At 35.9% G+C, this 16,659-nt stretch overlaps 1 protein-coding gene across 6 annotated transcripts in view; it reads left to right on the top strand.

The window, feature by feature from the left end:
• The window catches only part of ITPR2 (inositol 1,4,5-trisphosphate receptor type 2), a 505,414-nt gene that overhangs the window by 339,809 nt on the left and 148,946 nt on the right, over positions 1–16,659 (top strand). For 5 of the 6 annotated variants that reach the window (XM_030322009.1, XM_030322008.1, XM_030322007.1 and 2 more), the window contains 6 exons: positions 646–829; positions 1,515–1,771; positions 4,467–4,667; positions 7,599–7,709; positions 12,348–12,443; positions 14,733–14,855. In XM_030322009.1, coding sequence (XP_030177869.1) covers positions 646–829; positions 1,515–1,771; positions 4,467–4,667; positions 7,599–7,709; positions 12,348–12,443; positions 14,733–14,855 — 972 coding nt within the window. The remainder of the gene's footprint in view (positions 1–645; positions 830–1,514; positions 1,772–4,466; positions 4,668–7,598; positions 7,710–12,347; positions 12,444–14,732; positions 14,856–16,659) is intronic. The other variant, XM_030322010.1, reaches the window with a different exon arrangement.

Raw genomic sequence — 16,659 nt, 5'->3', positions numbered from 1 at the left:
GCAAAGCAGTGTAGCTAATGAAGTACCAGAAAAACTTAGGGCCTATCTATCAGTGGGTTCCTGTGAGTGAGGCTGCCACGGTAACACATTCTAAATTAAATGTACTATAATTTAGATAAAGAGAAAAATAACTCTTTGTAACTCTGCGTAAACCCGCATTTAGACAGCATGATCATTGGATTAGTGGCTGTTTTCCACTCTAGGTGACACACTCATGAAGGGAGGGACTGTGGTGGCTTTTCCTTTTTGTTCTATGCCTCGTAGTAGCAAGGGCCTGGCACGTAGTAGGCACTCAATAAATATGTGTTGAATCAAGACATGAGTTTACAATATTATAAAAATCAAGGCACTCTTTGCATACAACTTCTTACAGTGCAATTATAAATTTTAAAAAAAAATAATCACTAAGGTGAATTAAATAACAGGAAAATATATTGGATTTTACTGGAAAGTGCTAAGCAAACACAAGTTATTATTAGTATATGTTAAATAGTACAGGAGACTGGCAAAGGCTGCTAATTTATGAAATAATGGGCGGCACACAAAATGTGTGCTTTTATTCATAATGTTTATATTTATTTCAAGCAAGAAAGCACTATTTTTCTCCCCTTGGATGTTGATATCTTAAAATATGCTTTCTTGCAGTACTCCTTCTACCAGCAATTACATGAACAAAAAAAGTCAGAAAAATTCTTCAAAGTTCTGTATGACCGAATGAAGGCTGCTCAGAAAGAGATAAGATCAACAGTGACCGTTAATACCATAGACTTAGGTAACAAAAAAAGGGATGATGACAATGAATTGATGACATCTGGTCCACGAATGAGAGGTAAAGAGATAGTTGAGTACTTGGGGGAATAGAGAAAAAAGAAGGTCACACCACCTTTAGATCTCACTTACCTTCATCTCAATATCCCTCCCATCTGTGGTTCTGTGTATGGAGCTCCATCCTTAAAATCCTATGGCCACAGGGCTGACCTTGAAACAGCTTTGTAGGACCAAATTCAAACAAGGCATTATTAACGCAAAGGAACAAGCGACATTGAAAAGTTTGACTTCATTGTGGAAGGCATGGTAAAGAGCAACTGCCCAAACCTTTTGAGTATTCATGAAACCCAAATTTTAAGAATAGGAGTTACAGCACCTTACTCTAATGAAAGATTCTTGGTATTTGGAATAACAAAGTCATCAGTGAAGTTAATACAAATCATATAAACATAACATTTTGAAGTTTGCCATATTTTCCTCCACCTTCTTGTATTCAAGAATTCTCATATTTTATATTTATCAGAAAGACACGAGCCCTTCTGAAATTGGCTGAACATTTAGATTTTTTTTTAATGTCCTGTGCAAATTTAATTCTGTAGTTGCTAGATTATTTTGGGAGAAATTGTTGTACCTCTTGTCAAATGTTTTTTGATTCAGTTGTTAGAGTATTTGGGTAACTGGTTGTCTTGTTTTTTAATTGGCAAAAGAAGCTAATTCAGAAATCTAAGAGTACTGTTTTATTTCAGTAAGAGATTCATCATTACTTTTAAAAGAGGGAATGAAAGGGCAATTAACAGAAGCTTCTTCGGCAACCTCCAAAGCGTATTGTGCATACCGAAGAGAAATGGATCCAGAAATCGACATGATGTGTGCAGGATCCGAAGCAGGAAATGCCGAGGAAAAGTCTGCCGAGGAAGTAACCATGAGTCCTGCAATTGCCATCATGCAGCCCATACTGAGGTTTCTGCAGTTGCTGTGTGAGAATCACAATCGGGAGCTGCAGGTATTTGTTCTATTTTGTGTAATTGTTGAGAATACAGCCTGTGATTGTAGGTAACTAAATTCCAATGAAACTAATGTGTAGTTCTGGAGAGATAATCAATAAAACCAATGGTGCTCTTCTGAGTCGGGAAGAAACTTTTGCATCTAAGTGAAGGAAAATGAAGGGAAAATTCCTTTGTGTGTGAAAAAATCAGGCTTGTACAGTATCATCCTTTGTATCCTCAATTCACATCTGTTTAGCCTCAGCATTATCTGTTCCTAATATTCTGGTATTTGTTGAGTAAGGTCACATTTACCTCAACTATACCTCTCATGGTTTTGTAGATACAGGGGCTTTCATCATTTCCAAATCAGTTCATATATCTTTTTTTTTCAATTCATATATCTTGAGTGAAGATACAGAGTATATTTATGTCTTCATTAGAGACAGTTAATATACAAGAGGAATTTTTAGGACAGTAAAGGTTGATACCTTTGTAGATGAATATGATCCTGGTCTTACATCTTCTTTGGTACATTTTTCTTTGTCAAGTAGGTGCTTAGGAATTTTTCGTTGTTGGTGCACACTGCTTATGTCACTGTGGCATAATTACATGAAAGGTGCAATAGTCTCTAACAGCATATGTCCAGGATTAGAGAGAGCAGAGTTTGAAGTTGTGTTCTCTAGTAAGAGCCTACAGTGCAAGTGTTCTGAGTTGGTAAGAGATAGTGGATTCATGTAAATTGCATTAAATATCCTTCAAGGAGAGGAGAAGCTCAGGAATTAATAAGTGGTAGAAGCTATGAGTCTTGTGGACCACATCGTGGAGAGGGCTGCTGCAGACCTGGGCCAGGCAGAGACCAGCGTATTACTTCCAGAGGGAAGATACTGGATATGTGCCTACATGCTTATGCTGATCCACTTGGTCTGTCCATGTAGCAGATAGATACATAGTATCTGATCAAATATTTTTCTTACTGGAGTGTGGGATCAAACAGTTTGGAAAATGCTACTTATAAAAAAAAACCTTTGTTTTAATAGGACAAATGGTAGACTTACTCACAATAGCTAATATATAGAATTGCCCCAATGTCCATCAACAGATAGGTATACAAAATGTGGTATATGGGTGCAATGGAATACTGTTCAACCTTACCAAGGAAGAAAATTATGACATAGGCTACAACATGTATCACCCTTGAGATATTATGCCAAGTGACATGAAATCAGTCACATAAAGACAAATACTGTGTGATTCTATTTATATGACATATTTAGAGTAGTCAAAATGACAGAGACAGAAAGTAGAGTAGTGGTTGCCAGGGGAAGGGGGAGGGGAGAATGAGAAGTTAATAGGTATAGAGTTTCAGTTTTACAAGATGAAAAGAGGTTTGGAAATGGATGATGGTGATGGCAGCTCAACATTATGAATCTATTTAATACCACTGAACTATACACTTAAAAATGTTGAAGATGGTAGATTTTATATCTATTTTGCCACAATAAAAAAGTGGGAAAAAATCACACACAAAAAAACCCTAAACAAAGATAAGTGGTTGGAATAAATTCAAATAAGTAAATTAAATAATAAATCAATAAAAATAAATAATAAATAAAATAAAAATAAAACTTTCCCTCTCTGCCTCCCCTTTCACCAGGTTTACTCCCCCAAAGAAATTACGTTAACAGTTATACCTCCTTCGAGAAATTTCTACATACATAGAAGCATATTGATCTGTACATGTAAACTTAAGAAAAAAACTAGATTATATAATGTTCTTCGAGTTACTTTTTTCATTTAGTAATACATCTTATTATGAAATTATTACTAGACTGTGTTTATATCAGTATATATTGAAGTACCTCATTTTTATAGCTTTGCAGTATTCCAATGTTTAGATGTACTATTATTTGTTAAACCAGTTGCATTATGATAGGTATGGTATGGTTTCCAGTTTTTGCTATTAATAAGCAGTGTGCAGGGAACCTCTTTGTAGTCTTATGTGCATGTATTATATATATACATATACGTTACCATATATATGTGCATGTATTATATATATACATATATGTTACCATATATATGTGCATGTATTATATATATACATATATGTTACCATATATATATGGTGTATTATATATATGTGTATATATATATATACACTAATATATATATGTGTGTATATATATATACACAAATATATATATAAAATATGGTAACTTAGGAAGTGGAATTGTATGTTAACTGAAAATTTTAATAGGTGCTTCTAACTTGCCCTCCATAACGGTTGTATCATCCACTGTTTGAAGCTGCACTGTTTACAAGGGATCATTTACTTGAAAATTTGATTGCTTCCTTCCCTAAAGAACTTCTTTCTAGTTTCTTTTTCCCTTCTCCTTTTCCTACTACTTCTTTGTTTGTTTGTTTGTTTGTTTGTTTTTGCCTTGTCCATATAGTTTGAAGATAATGACACTGAGAAATGTTTGTTATGAACTATACTGAGAAATTTAAATTCTTGAGGAAAAACTTAAGAGTCTTTTTCTTAAACCCAGGGGAAATTTAATAAATGTGAACACTTTCTTATAAAAAGCAATTCCATTCCACATTGCCATGGGGATATTTTTGAGTTAGAAAAACACACATAGTGAGAGAGCTGAAAACAATTAGCACAGTGATTTCTTTTAACCCCTCAGGTATATTTTCTTTTGCCTTCAGAACTTCTTGAGGAATCAAAACAACAAAACAAATTATAACCTTGTCTGTGAGACCCTTCAGTTTTTGGACTGCATTTGTGGAAGTACCACCGGTGGCCTGGGCCTATTGGGTCTCTACATCAATGAGAAGAATGTAGTGCTGGTCAACCAGACTCTGGAGAGCTTGACGGAGTATTGCCAGGGCCCATGCCATGAAAATCAGGTAACCGTGAAAGCAGTTCTTCACGCAAAAGTATTCATGACTAATTAGCAAAAGGATCAAATTGGTGAAGGAGCCAACCTTTGTCTACATTTAAAAGGTCTTTCTTCTTGCTTTGCCAGATATTTTTACTTTTCTCACAAAACATACAAAGACTGAATTATAGACTAACAAATACTATGCCATATTTTTATTTAATTTCATTGTAAAAGAAATTTCCCATGAAAATGTTCCAGATAAAAATCAGACCTACCAAAAAGAGTAAAATGCATTTCTTCATCGTTGCTCAGTTTTCATCTTCAATGATTCTTTTCCAGGATTTGTAGAACACACTCCCTTTGGCTCCTTCCACTGCACTGCAGTGGGCAGTATATATTATCTCCTTTATATTCACAAAATTATGAAATAGGTCTTGCTCCCATTTGTGGATGAATAGGCTCTGACTCAGAGGTTAAGTGATGTTCTATTGTCTCAGAGTGACAGAATCAGTAAATTGTAGAGCTGTTCCTAAAACTCAGGATTTTGATGGAGTCTAAAAAGAGTGCGCTTTTGACTGTATTACCTTTTCCGGGGTGAAATTTTACCTCTCTCTTCCAGAATGTTTGCCTGATTCCATTTTCTTGGATATCAAGGACACATTGTGGGAGTAGAAGATAGGACACTTGAACTAGTAAAGGGAGGGGAGCCACCCCAGAGTTTATTAATTGACCATTCACATCCACTTAATTATGGGGCTACCCTCGCAAGCATGGATTCACCCTGAAAGAAAAAGTTTTCGGGTTGTAAACGTCTTTGGAAATAAATTTTAAAGTAGCCATTGGGACCAAACATCAGTGCATAACGTAGAAAGAAGTGTGAAAAAAAAACTGCTGCTTTTCTATTGCAAACTATATGACATATGCACAAAAAATGCATAAACATGTGCACACACATATGCATACATACAGAGGTATGTAGAATAAAAACTCAACAATTGCTGACATAAAGAATTTGTTATGAGGATACTCTTCTTCCCTCTGCAATGCACATGTTCCCTGAGAAGGGACTTTTCAGATTTTGCCCTGGATTTTCCTGGATTGTATTTCAGTCTCCTAGGGTAATGACACAAGAAAACTTAACTATTGATTTAAAGTTAAGGAAAAATATATAGATTTAGAGATTTGGTTTTGTTGTTGGTGAAAACATGTATACCTGTAATGCCAAACACATATTCCCCACTTTTGGTCTTATAAATGGATGAAGTTGAGTTTTAAAAATCATTTATTGGGGCGCCTGGGTGGCTCGGTCGGTTAAGCATCCGACTTCGGCTCAGGTCACGATCTCACGGTCCGTGAGTTCGAGCCCCGCGTCGGGCTCTGGACTGGTGGCTCGGGGCCTGGAGCCTGCTTCCGATTCTGTGTCTCCTTCTCTCTCTGCCCCTCCCCCATTCATGCTCTGTCTCTCTCTGTCTCTAAAATAAATAAAAACGTTAAAAAAATTTTTAAAAATCATTTATTAAGTCAGGTAAGCTCTAAAAGTAAAAACTAATAATAAAATAACATAATAAAACAATATAAGTAATAATAAAGAACATGAATCCCATATCTAAAAATATACTTACTTTGAACCCCGTGCTCTGAAAATGTGTGCGAGAAAAGAAGGTTGCCAGAAAATTCCAGAAATGATCTGCAAATCGATTCCCTCTAAGTCTAGCAAGTGTTTTAATGATCAGAACCTCAGGAAATGTAGAAGATGAATAGAGGACACCTTTCCTTTGTGTCATGGGAGTAAAAAAAATTTTGTGCAAAAGGAGAAATGAAGCCCATTCTGAAAAATAGCAGTCATTCCAGAGTTACCTTGATTTTACTCTTGCTCATTTAACTCACCCGAGTTTCCATTTTTCAACCCCCTTGACTGGGTGCTGCATTATAACATGTAATTCCACAAACTCCAACCCACAGGTTTCTGTTTTTCAAGTTCTATAAATTGAATTAAGTTCAGAATCGGGGCACAGTAGACCTTAACTTCAAAATACTGATATTTATCTCTCAGGATGTTTTATAAACTTTCCCCAAGTAAGGTCCCTCTCTAAATCACTCAGGTTTAAGGAATCTGCAACTTTTCATTAGCCATCATCATGGACAGGATGTCCCCAGAACATTGGAAGGCACCTGTATGCCTTGTCTGCTGCCACCCAGCACGTGCAGCAACATCATTTGTGACTCACTGAGTACTAAGTACCAGATAAATTGGTATGCTACATCAGTGCCAATAACATTGACTTGCAGACCTTAGACATATCATGAACACTGCTTTCATAAATGGGAATATTCTCTTAGCCAGGAGAGACCAGGTCCTAAAATTCTGAATTTAAGACACTCCTCTGTTGGAGGGAATATTGGAATTTGTTGGTTGAAAGAGTATTTAACTTAATTTTTGAAATTCTTTGAAAGTCTATAAAAGTGGTTCATTTTAAAAGATACCTGGGGTCCCTGGGTGAGTTCATAACAATACATAGAGTGCTCCTATTGGGTGAGTTCAGTTGGTTAAGCGTTCCTCTTGATTTTGGCTCAGGTCATGATCCCACAGTTGTGGGATCTATGCTTACAGCACAGAGTCTGCTTGGGATTCTCTCTCTCCCTCTCTCTGCTCCTCTTCCATTCACTCTCTCTTTCTGTCTCTCAAAATAAATAAATAAACATGTTAAAAATAAAAGACACCTGTTACACACGGTCTCTTTCAGTGTTCTGCATTCAAAGCCATTTAATCAAAACTAATCAATTAAAAGATTCTATATAAAAGAACAAAGGAAACTTAAATCCTTGACTTCAAAGTTAAATCTTAATTATATTTTAAAGGTCAAAAAAACTAAGGTGACTGTTATTTTATTTTAGATAATTTCTAGTGCTTTTATGTTGTAAATAAAATATTGTTTACAAACATTTTGCTTTCTAGACGTGTATTGCTACTCATGAATCCAATGGGATTGATATCATCATTGCTTTGATACTAAATGACATAAACCCTCTTGGTAAATATCGAATGGATCTGGTGCTCCAACTAAAGGTAGAGTAAATCCACTATGTGGGGGGCGGGGATAGGGAGTGACATGTTCTATATAAAACTTGCTTTCTGAATTGACTCTGAATCTTCAAATAGCTCTTGTAAAACCCCAGATATTATCCTATTTTCAGCTAATGACTTGACAGAAAGGAATAGCAAAAGCACAATGTGCACTAAATTCCTAATGAAATGTCCAACAAGCTTCGAGATAATGTTTGGCTAGAGGGTACTTTACTGAAAGGTCTTTTAAGTAGCTACTTTGTTTCACTACTTCCCTTTGTTTTTATTTTACATTTTTTATTATATAGAGGAAGATAAGGTGTTAAAAATTCATCATGCCATATATTTTTTAATTCATCTTGACTACAGAATTCTATCTAGCAAGTCACAATGAATTAGACTATTTAAAAAAGGGCTGCATTCTAGTTTTATGGCTCTCTTCTTTCTAAAAGTTGTTTTCTTTTAAATCAGAATCTTACTTTTTCCCCAAATACTGTGAGCTATTTTCACACTCCCTTTGAGAAGCTGCCTTAACTTAAGCTGTGCACATACTTCCCAGCAGTTACATTTATCAGAGATCAGGAAGAAAATGGCATTTAAAAAAATTTCATCAAGTTTTTGTTCAAATGGAAATAGACAAATGAATATACACAAGAAGCTATATAAATCCCAAATCCAAAGGCATGATATTCAATACAGATGAATTATTAAAGACCACATTATTGTGTTTAGTGTTAAAGAGGTAAAAAAAAATTGGTTGAATACAATTTTTCTGTAAAGACAGGTCTATCCAATATCACAACAAATATAATTAAGTTAAACTTTGTATAGGTAAATTTATGGCTAGGGAGAATAGGAATGACATTTTTATAATTTTGTTTCTTTTTTATTAAAAAATTTTTCAAACATTTTTATTTATTTTTGAGACACAGAGAGACAGAGCATGAGCAGAGGGAGGGGCAGAGAGAGAGAGGGAGACACAGAATCCCTAACAGGCTCCCCAGGCTCTGGGCTGTCAGCACAGAGCCCGAGGCAGGGCTTGAACCCATGAACCATGAGATCATGACCTGAGCCAAAGTTGGATGCTTAACTGACTGAGCCACCCAGGCACCCCCATAATTTTGTTTCTAAATATAGATTTAGATATATAATGGAATCATATGTTGTGCTTATGTGAAGATTGTGCTAAGAGCTCCTAATAAGCAAATGTTTCTTTTCATAGACGAGATGAATTTGTATTTTTTTCACTTCAGTGAAAGCCTTCAGTCTTTCTGTTCATAGAATAGAATGAAGATGATCCTTACATAGATTGAACTTGTATCCTTTTCTTCGTTAACATCATGTTTTAGTTAATGAAGCCAAGCTAGGACCATGTGACGGATAGCTTAGGTTGAGTTACAAGAAAAATGTTTATTTCATCTTATATTCATCTTTAATCATAATTCATAAAAAAACAACATACAGAAGCCTTGACCTTTGGCTTTTAAAGTCCTTTATTGGCCTAAAAACTCATTTTTAATTGATATAACTTAATAGAGGGAAATACTGAGTGATTCATCGATTAGAACAAAGTATAGGCGTATAGACTATTTACAAATCCAGACCTATTAAAAAACTAAATGATGGGGTATTACTTAACCGTATATAAATATTTTTATCTATTCAAATGAAAATGCTTTTTTGATAAAGGATTATTTAAAATTTCACTTATGGGGGCGCCTGGGTGGCGCAGTCGGTTAAGCGTCCGACTTCAGCCAGGTCACTATCTCGCGGTCAGGGAGTTCGAGCCCCGCGTCAGGCTCTGGGCTGATGGCTCAGAGCCTGGAGCCTGTTTCCGATTCTGTGTCTCCCTCTCTCTCTGCCCCTCCCCCGTTCATGCTGTGTCTCTCTCTGTCCCAAAAATAAATAAACGTTGAAAAAAAAATTTAAATACATTTAAAAAAAAATTTCACTTATGTTACTAGGCACTATTATGTATATCTTTTCAAAATATGACAGTTGGCTAAATCAAGATATGTATAAAATACCAGAAGGATGGATTTAACTTGAAATATTTAAAATATAGTCTTCTACTTAAAGAACAAGGCATATATACCTTTCCAAACAATCTATGAAGCTTTATGTATAATGGCCAATATGAGAACAATGTTTTTAAAGCAGAGCAATACAAAGTGACAAATTTTAGGGGGCTTCCATGGGTAGAATGCTTTTAATTATAAATTCTCCATAACATTATAGAGTATGCCATAGCAAAAATGCTAAATTAAGTTTTATTTTATATTAGTCATTCTTAAATTTAATTGCTTAATTATTTATAATTTTAACTGTACTTAATTCTATAGACTCATTTACTATATAGGTTTATGAATTTTTTATGCATATGTCTTATCCTTTCATTTTTAATTTATATTTCATAGCTGATCTGTGACTGTGAAGTGTTGAATTTGTAAATAGGTAGCTTTTTTTTTTTTTTTTTTTATAAAGGTCCCTAGCTCCCTTTGGAAGAAAATCTTCTGTTAACACTGACACACACATTTGATTTCTTAGTGTATGTAGGCTCTTGTACTTTCAATTTGATTCAGATTTCTGTAGGTCATTTACAAGATTTCTATTCTTCCAACATAGTATAAAAAGAAGATTGGTTGGAAAAAATATCATCTTGCCAATGGTATTCTGAAATTGGATGTATTTTTAAGCTATTATGTACTGGGCCTGCTAAGTAAGGTTCATTAGAGAATACTGTGAGTGTTACCAAGGTTCTAGCTTTAAATTCTGTGGGGTCAGTTCAGATTGGTCTGAGGATCTCAGCTCCACTAATCCTGGAAACTTATTTTTTTTAGGTACGTTGTTTGTATAGGATGCTAGATTATAAAAATGGATTTTTAGGATTTAGTACCAATGCTTAAAAATTGAAAATGGAACAGAAAAAAAATAATGCCACTTCCCTTACAAAATTCTAAAGCTTTTTCAGGACATTGCTACCATCATCATCAGACATCATTGCTACTAATATAAGTCATTTAAAGACAGTCTTTAGGCTGTACTCGTGAAAGAAAAAAGTGGAGAGAATTTAGTATTAAACTACTCAATAAAATTAATTTGTACAAAATTAACAAAATTTATGTAGCGAATGTCTGCATACATCAAGCAACTGATTCAGTTCAAGTTTTTATCCCGTAAGATGTTAATTTTGACTCACTGAGAAACATCTTAAAGCCATTTGACTCTACTTCTCTTCTGCTCCTATCAAAGATTGTGTGTGGAGGTTGAGATTTTTATCTAAATAAATATTGCAAAAACACTGTAGAAATATCTCCCAGGTGGTTTTTATCATTTCACAGGTGGCCACAATTCTGGAGCGGTGCTATTGAAAACAGTGTAAAGAAACATCTTCCCACATGTTGAGGATATTGTGCTTTGTGTAATAAGACTTTCTGTAATTCTTTGGATCATAAATCAACTATATCAGAAACATTTTTGGAATCCATAGGTTAAATGTTTGAGAATACATATTTATAAACCAAAATGGAACATTAAAGACAACATAAACTATTTTTAGTCTCTATTAAACAAAATTAGAAAATATTATTCTTCAACAACCCAGATGATAAACATGATGCATATATACTGCCATATAGTGAGACGAATAAACTATTATCAATAAATTTATATTTTACTTCTAACTTGTGAATTTAGAATTTTAGATTAATTCTCAGCAATTATTGCTTAAATTTATTTAAAGTTTTGGTATGCTAATATGCTAACATGTTACAAACTATTACACTAAATTCTTTGAATTATATACCATTTCTATAAAATACATCGTTGCTACTGGTTCACCTTACTGTCATTTTTTTAAATTGTTTTAAATGTTTATTTTTGAGAGAAAAAGAGAGAGAGCAGGGGAGGGGCAGAGAGAGAGAGGGAGACACAGAATCCAAAGCAGGCTGCAGGCTCTGCACTGTCAGCACAGAGCCCAACGCAGGGCTTGAACCCACAAACCATGAGATCATGACCTGAGCTGAAGTCAGATGTTTAACCGACTGAGCCACCCAGGCACCCCTCACCTTACTTTCTTATTAAAATGGCATCATGGCAATGCCTATTTAGAAAATAGTGAAGGAAAATACTATATTTTAATGCATTACGTACGAAGTCAATTTTGTATTTAAAACACCCTTTCACCAATATTTAAAATATTCTTTGTAACATAGCTCTCATGATTCATTATTTTTATTTCATGTTGACAATGAAGTAAAGCATTCTATTTAATTTATTTTTTTGTTATTATTTATTTATTTATTTACTTATTTATTTATTGAGAGAGAGCATATGCGTGTGCACATGTGCAGGTGAGCAGGGGAGAGGCAGAAGGAGAGGGAGAGAGAGAATCTTAAGCATGTTTCATGCTCGGTGGATTCCATGACTGTGAGATCATGACCTGAGCCCAAAAACTGACCGAGCCACCCAGGTGGCTAAACATTCTATTTTAAAATGTTAGTTAGCCAAATGAAATTAGCAGTTTAAAATTGTGTTTGTTTTTTAAAAAATTCTCCTGGTAATGTCAATCAAAACAAATGCAGGGATTGTTAATCCATGAAATAGACTTTTCATGTGCATTAACTAAATCTGTATCTCTAGAACAATGCCTCCAAGCTTTTGCTGGCCATCATGGAAAGCAGACACGACAGTGAGAATGCAGAAAGAATTCTTTTTAACATGAGACCCAGGGAACTGGTAAGAAAACTTTTGAAACTGTGCTAATAGTGTGCATCCAAAAAGGGACAAATTTGTAGTATGCATGTCATGAAACAAGTCTAGTGGCTTTCACTGCTCTACGAGGCATGATGGCACATCACAACCTACCTTTAAAAGTAACTCAGGAGGTCCCATGATGCAAAAGGCCTTTGTGATTTGGGTCCTTACTTCATTGGTTTTATCCACTCTAAGCACTTTTCTTTTATTTTAAGTTTATTTATTTTGAGAGAAACAGATAGAGAGTGCATGAACAGGAGAAGGACAGAGAGAGAGAGAGAGGGGGAGAGAGAGAATCCCAAGCAGGCTCCATGCTGTCAGTGCAGAGCCCGATGTGGGGCTCAATCTTACAAACTGTGAGTTCATGACCTGAGCCACAACCAAGAGTTGGACAGTTAACTGGCCGAGCCACCCAGATGCTCCTCTAAGTACTTTTCTTAATCAAACTGTCACAGTCTATTAAACTATCTGCAAATTCTTTTTGCCAGAAAAAAAAGCAAGTTTTCTTTAGTTTGTGTATTGGAATATTTGAGAAAGGTATGTGAAAAATGTTTGTACTCCTCGAAAATTTTATTTATATCTCTTTCTGAACAGTAAGAATAAAACCAATTCCTTCTGTGCTTGTTTGTATCATTGAAATGTTACACCATGCTTGGCCTAAAGAAAATTATCTGAAGACTTGACTGGGGATTCCACAGAGATCATTAGTGTGTCTTCTTATTGTAGAAGTTATATTTTCCTCCTCGCTTGTAACATAAAAATTATGAAGTAATATCAGCATGCTTTAAAAGCACTGGGCTTCTTTTTTTTTTTAAATTTTAATTCCAGTATATTTAACATACAGCGTTATTTTAGTTCCAGGTGCACAATATAGTGATTGAACAATTCCATGCATCATCCAGGGCTGTTCACGACATGTGCCCTCCTTAATCCCCACCACCTATTTCACCGCTCCTCCCCCCCCATCATCTCACTTCTGGTAACCATCAGTTTGTTCTCTATAGTTAAGAGTCTGTTTCTTGGTTTGCCTCTCCCTTTTTGTCCTTGAAAGCATGGGGTTTCAAAAGCATTGCTCTCTCTTTAATAGTGAGGAATGAAGTTGAGGAGGGCAGATAAAAATGTAAGATACAATTTTATTTAACATATATTTACTGAAAGCCTCATATCTGTAGGTAGTGGACTAAGAGGACCAAGACATTCTCTATTTTTATGGTTAAATGGGGCTAAGAGTTACATGTTCATTCAACAGCAGCAATGTACAATAGCCCTCTGCCTACAACACCTTATTCTCAACATCCACTTCCTTCTTGTGGCCCCCCATCAGTCTCTTGCCTGAGTTCATGTCCCTACTGTGTGCTCACTAGGTGCCTCACACTTAGTGCTGCTGTAGAACTGTTGTGTTCACCTCTTGATGTACTGACTCTCCCGCTGGACAGTAAGTTCCTTGAGAGCATATATTGTGTTGTACCCACTGTTGGGTCCTCAGTACAGAGGACGACGTCCAGCACCATTTGTCCCTGTACCTAGTGGAAGCTTAATAAATAACGGATGTGTCTCAGGGTTCTAGAGTTGCCTAATTCATTGGAACTTTGGCATTGTCAGTATTCAAACATCAAAGCAAAAATGTTCAAGGAAGACAGAAAATATTGTTCATGTTTATTTAAATAAAGATGATTTCTAAGGCCATTTTCATTTATAGTTCTTTCGTAGTTTTCAAGTCTTTGGAAGTGTTCCAGTTTTTAAAATTTTTTTATTTAAAAAAATTTTTTTGGGGGCGCCTGGGTGGCTCAGTTAAGCGGCCGACTTCAGCTCAGGTCACGATCTCACAGTCCGTGAGTTCAAGCCCCGCATCGGGCTCTGTGCTGACCGCTGAGAGCCTGGAGCCTGTTTCAGATTCTGTGTCTCACTCTCTCTCTGACCCTCCCCCATTCATGCTCTGTCTCTCTCTGTCTCAAAAATAAATAAATGTTAAAAAAAAATAAATAAATAAATAAAAAAATAAATAAAAATTTTTTTTAATGTTTATTTTTGAGACAGTGGGAGACAGAACACTAGCCGGGGAGGGGCATAGAGAGGGGGAGACACAGAATCTGAAACAGGCTCAAGCCCACGATGCAGGGCTCAAACCCACGAACTGTGAGATCATGACCTGAGCCAAAGTCGGACGCTTAACCAACTGAACCACCCAGGTGCCCCAGAAGTGTTCCAGTTTTTCATTATACCTCATAGACAACGTAAAATGCCTGTTCTTCCTATTTGTTTTTTTGATAGGTGGATGTGATGAAGAACGCCTATAACCAAGGATTGGAATGTGACCATGGGGATGATGATGGAGGAGATGACGGTGTTTCCCCAAAAGATGTTGGACACAATATCTATATTCTGGCCCATCAGGTATCACATTTTATGTCCAATATTATTTTGTTAATCTTAACAGTTGTGTTTTGTGCCATGGCTTGTTATATTTTCATGTTCTGGTCCCTTCATTTCTTCAGCACCTGCCCCCTTGTTCTGGGCCAAGGAGAAGGAAATGCTCTCAGAATGCCCAGTTGTGTTCCGGGAGTTATGCTAGGGGCTCTACAAGAAAATGATACTTGCCACAAAAAACTGCTGGGCCAGGAGGGAGGAAACAGTCCCAGGTCAGAGCCTGAAAAATAGGAAAACCATGGCAACTAATGGAAGTTTGAAGGAGAGAGGAGGAGAGGCTGAGAAGATAGTGTGAAGGAAGGGGGTATGTTCAGGTCTAATCAGGATAAACCTTGAGGATGGCTTTTGGCCTCTTGGAGTTGTAGGTCGGCATGTTTCATACAGAAGCTGTAAGTATCAGCCTGTAATTAGTTTCCCTTGGACTTCTAACAGATATTAGGCTAAATTTTAAATTCTTTTAGAGGAACCATTTTCATTTTATAGTACCTCATGAAAATAGGTGCTTAGTAAGTGTTGTTTGATGAATTTAATTTTATTAACATGAAGATCAACTTGAAATTTGCATCTTCTAACACAGATTTGTTTAAAAGTTAAAAATATTGAATGCACAATGCCAATTTGATTTTTTCCATAGTAGCTTCTTCTTTTTTTTTTTTTTTTTACAGGTTAAAGTCCTAACTTTCTGGACTTTCCCAGTCTTTCTCTCCAGTCATTTTCTCACATTGTCAACCTCTCCCTCTTTCTTCTTCCCATACACCTTAACAGTTAATTGAACAGACATTGGTAGATATAAAGTAAGATCCTGAGTACATTTATTTATTTTTACTTTTTTTATTTTTCCAGTTTTATTGAGATATAATTGACATATACAGCACTATGTAAGTTTAAGGTGTTGAAAGGTTGCTCTTTAGACACTTCTTGCCCTTCTCTTCTTTGTATAACTATCTAATATACGTAAACTTGAGTATAACTTTTACAAAAGATTCTGGGAAGGTGTCACATTCTAGGATATATTAGCAAAAGAGGTTGCTCTGTTTTTTTTTTTTTTTAATACATTTCAATCACTGACAAGATTTTTGGGTCTCTCATAGTATAGCAAAATGCATATATAGAATGGAAACAGGTAAGGGCAGATAGATTATAGCTAGAAAGACAAAAGAGAATTTTAGGTATTGAAGGATGAAGGACAGAATGAAGGGCAAGTTGAAGGAAGTAGAACACAGAGGTTTAGGATGTGGAAAAGGTGTTTTTGAGAGAAAGAGAAATTCAGATGATAGGAATTGAGTCAGTCTAGAAAAGCAGTGACTAAAGATTGAATGTGAATGGAAAGAAAAAAAATCACAGGCTGAGAATGAAAATCAAATTGGCTACTAGAATGAATAGAGAAACCTGATGGCCCAACATGGACATGGGCAAGGAGTTATTTCACAAGCTGTAGCATGGTGGAAGGAAAACAACAAGGAAGAATGGGCCAGAGTGAGCAGTGAAAATTTTAGAAGAAGGAAGTAGAAGAGTCCAGCCACCCATGTGCTCTTGACTGAAGGCTAATTTTGCTCTGTCTGGAGAGGCCGTCCCCTCTGCCCGAGTGAGCAGTTACACGAACAAGTCCTGACCTTGCAGCCTTTCAATGGGAAATGAACAACCAGACCAGCTAAGGCAGCCTTGGAACCAGTAGAATGGCAGATGTTTGAACCAATCACCCAGATCCATGAAGAGCAGGTTTAAAAATGCAACCTCAGATTACCAGTATAATGTGTGTAGTAGTAAAAAT

This window comes from Lynx canadensis, chromosome B4 (assembly GCF_007474595.2).
Source record: "Lynx canadensis isolate LIC74 chromosome B4, mLynCan4.pri.v2, whole genome shotgun sequence".
NCBI lineage: Eukaryota > Metazoa > Chordata > Mammalia > Carnivora > Felidae > Lynx > Lynx canadensis.
This window is presented reverse-complemented; position numbering and strand designations above follow the sequence as displayed.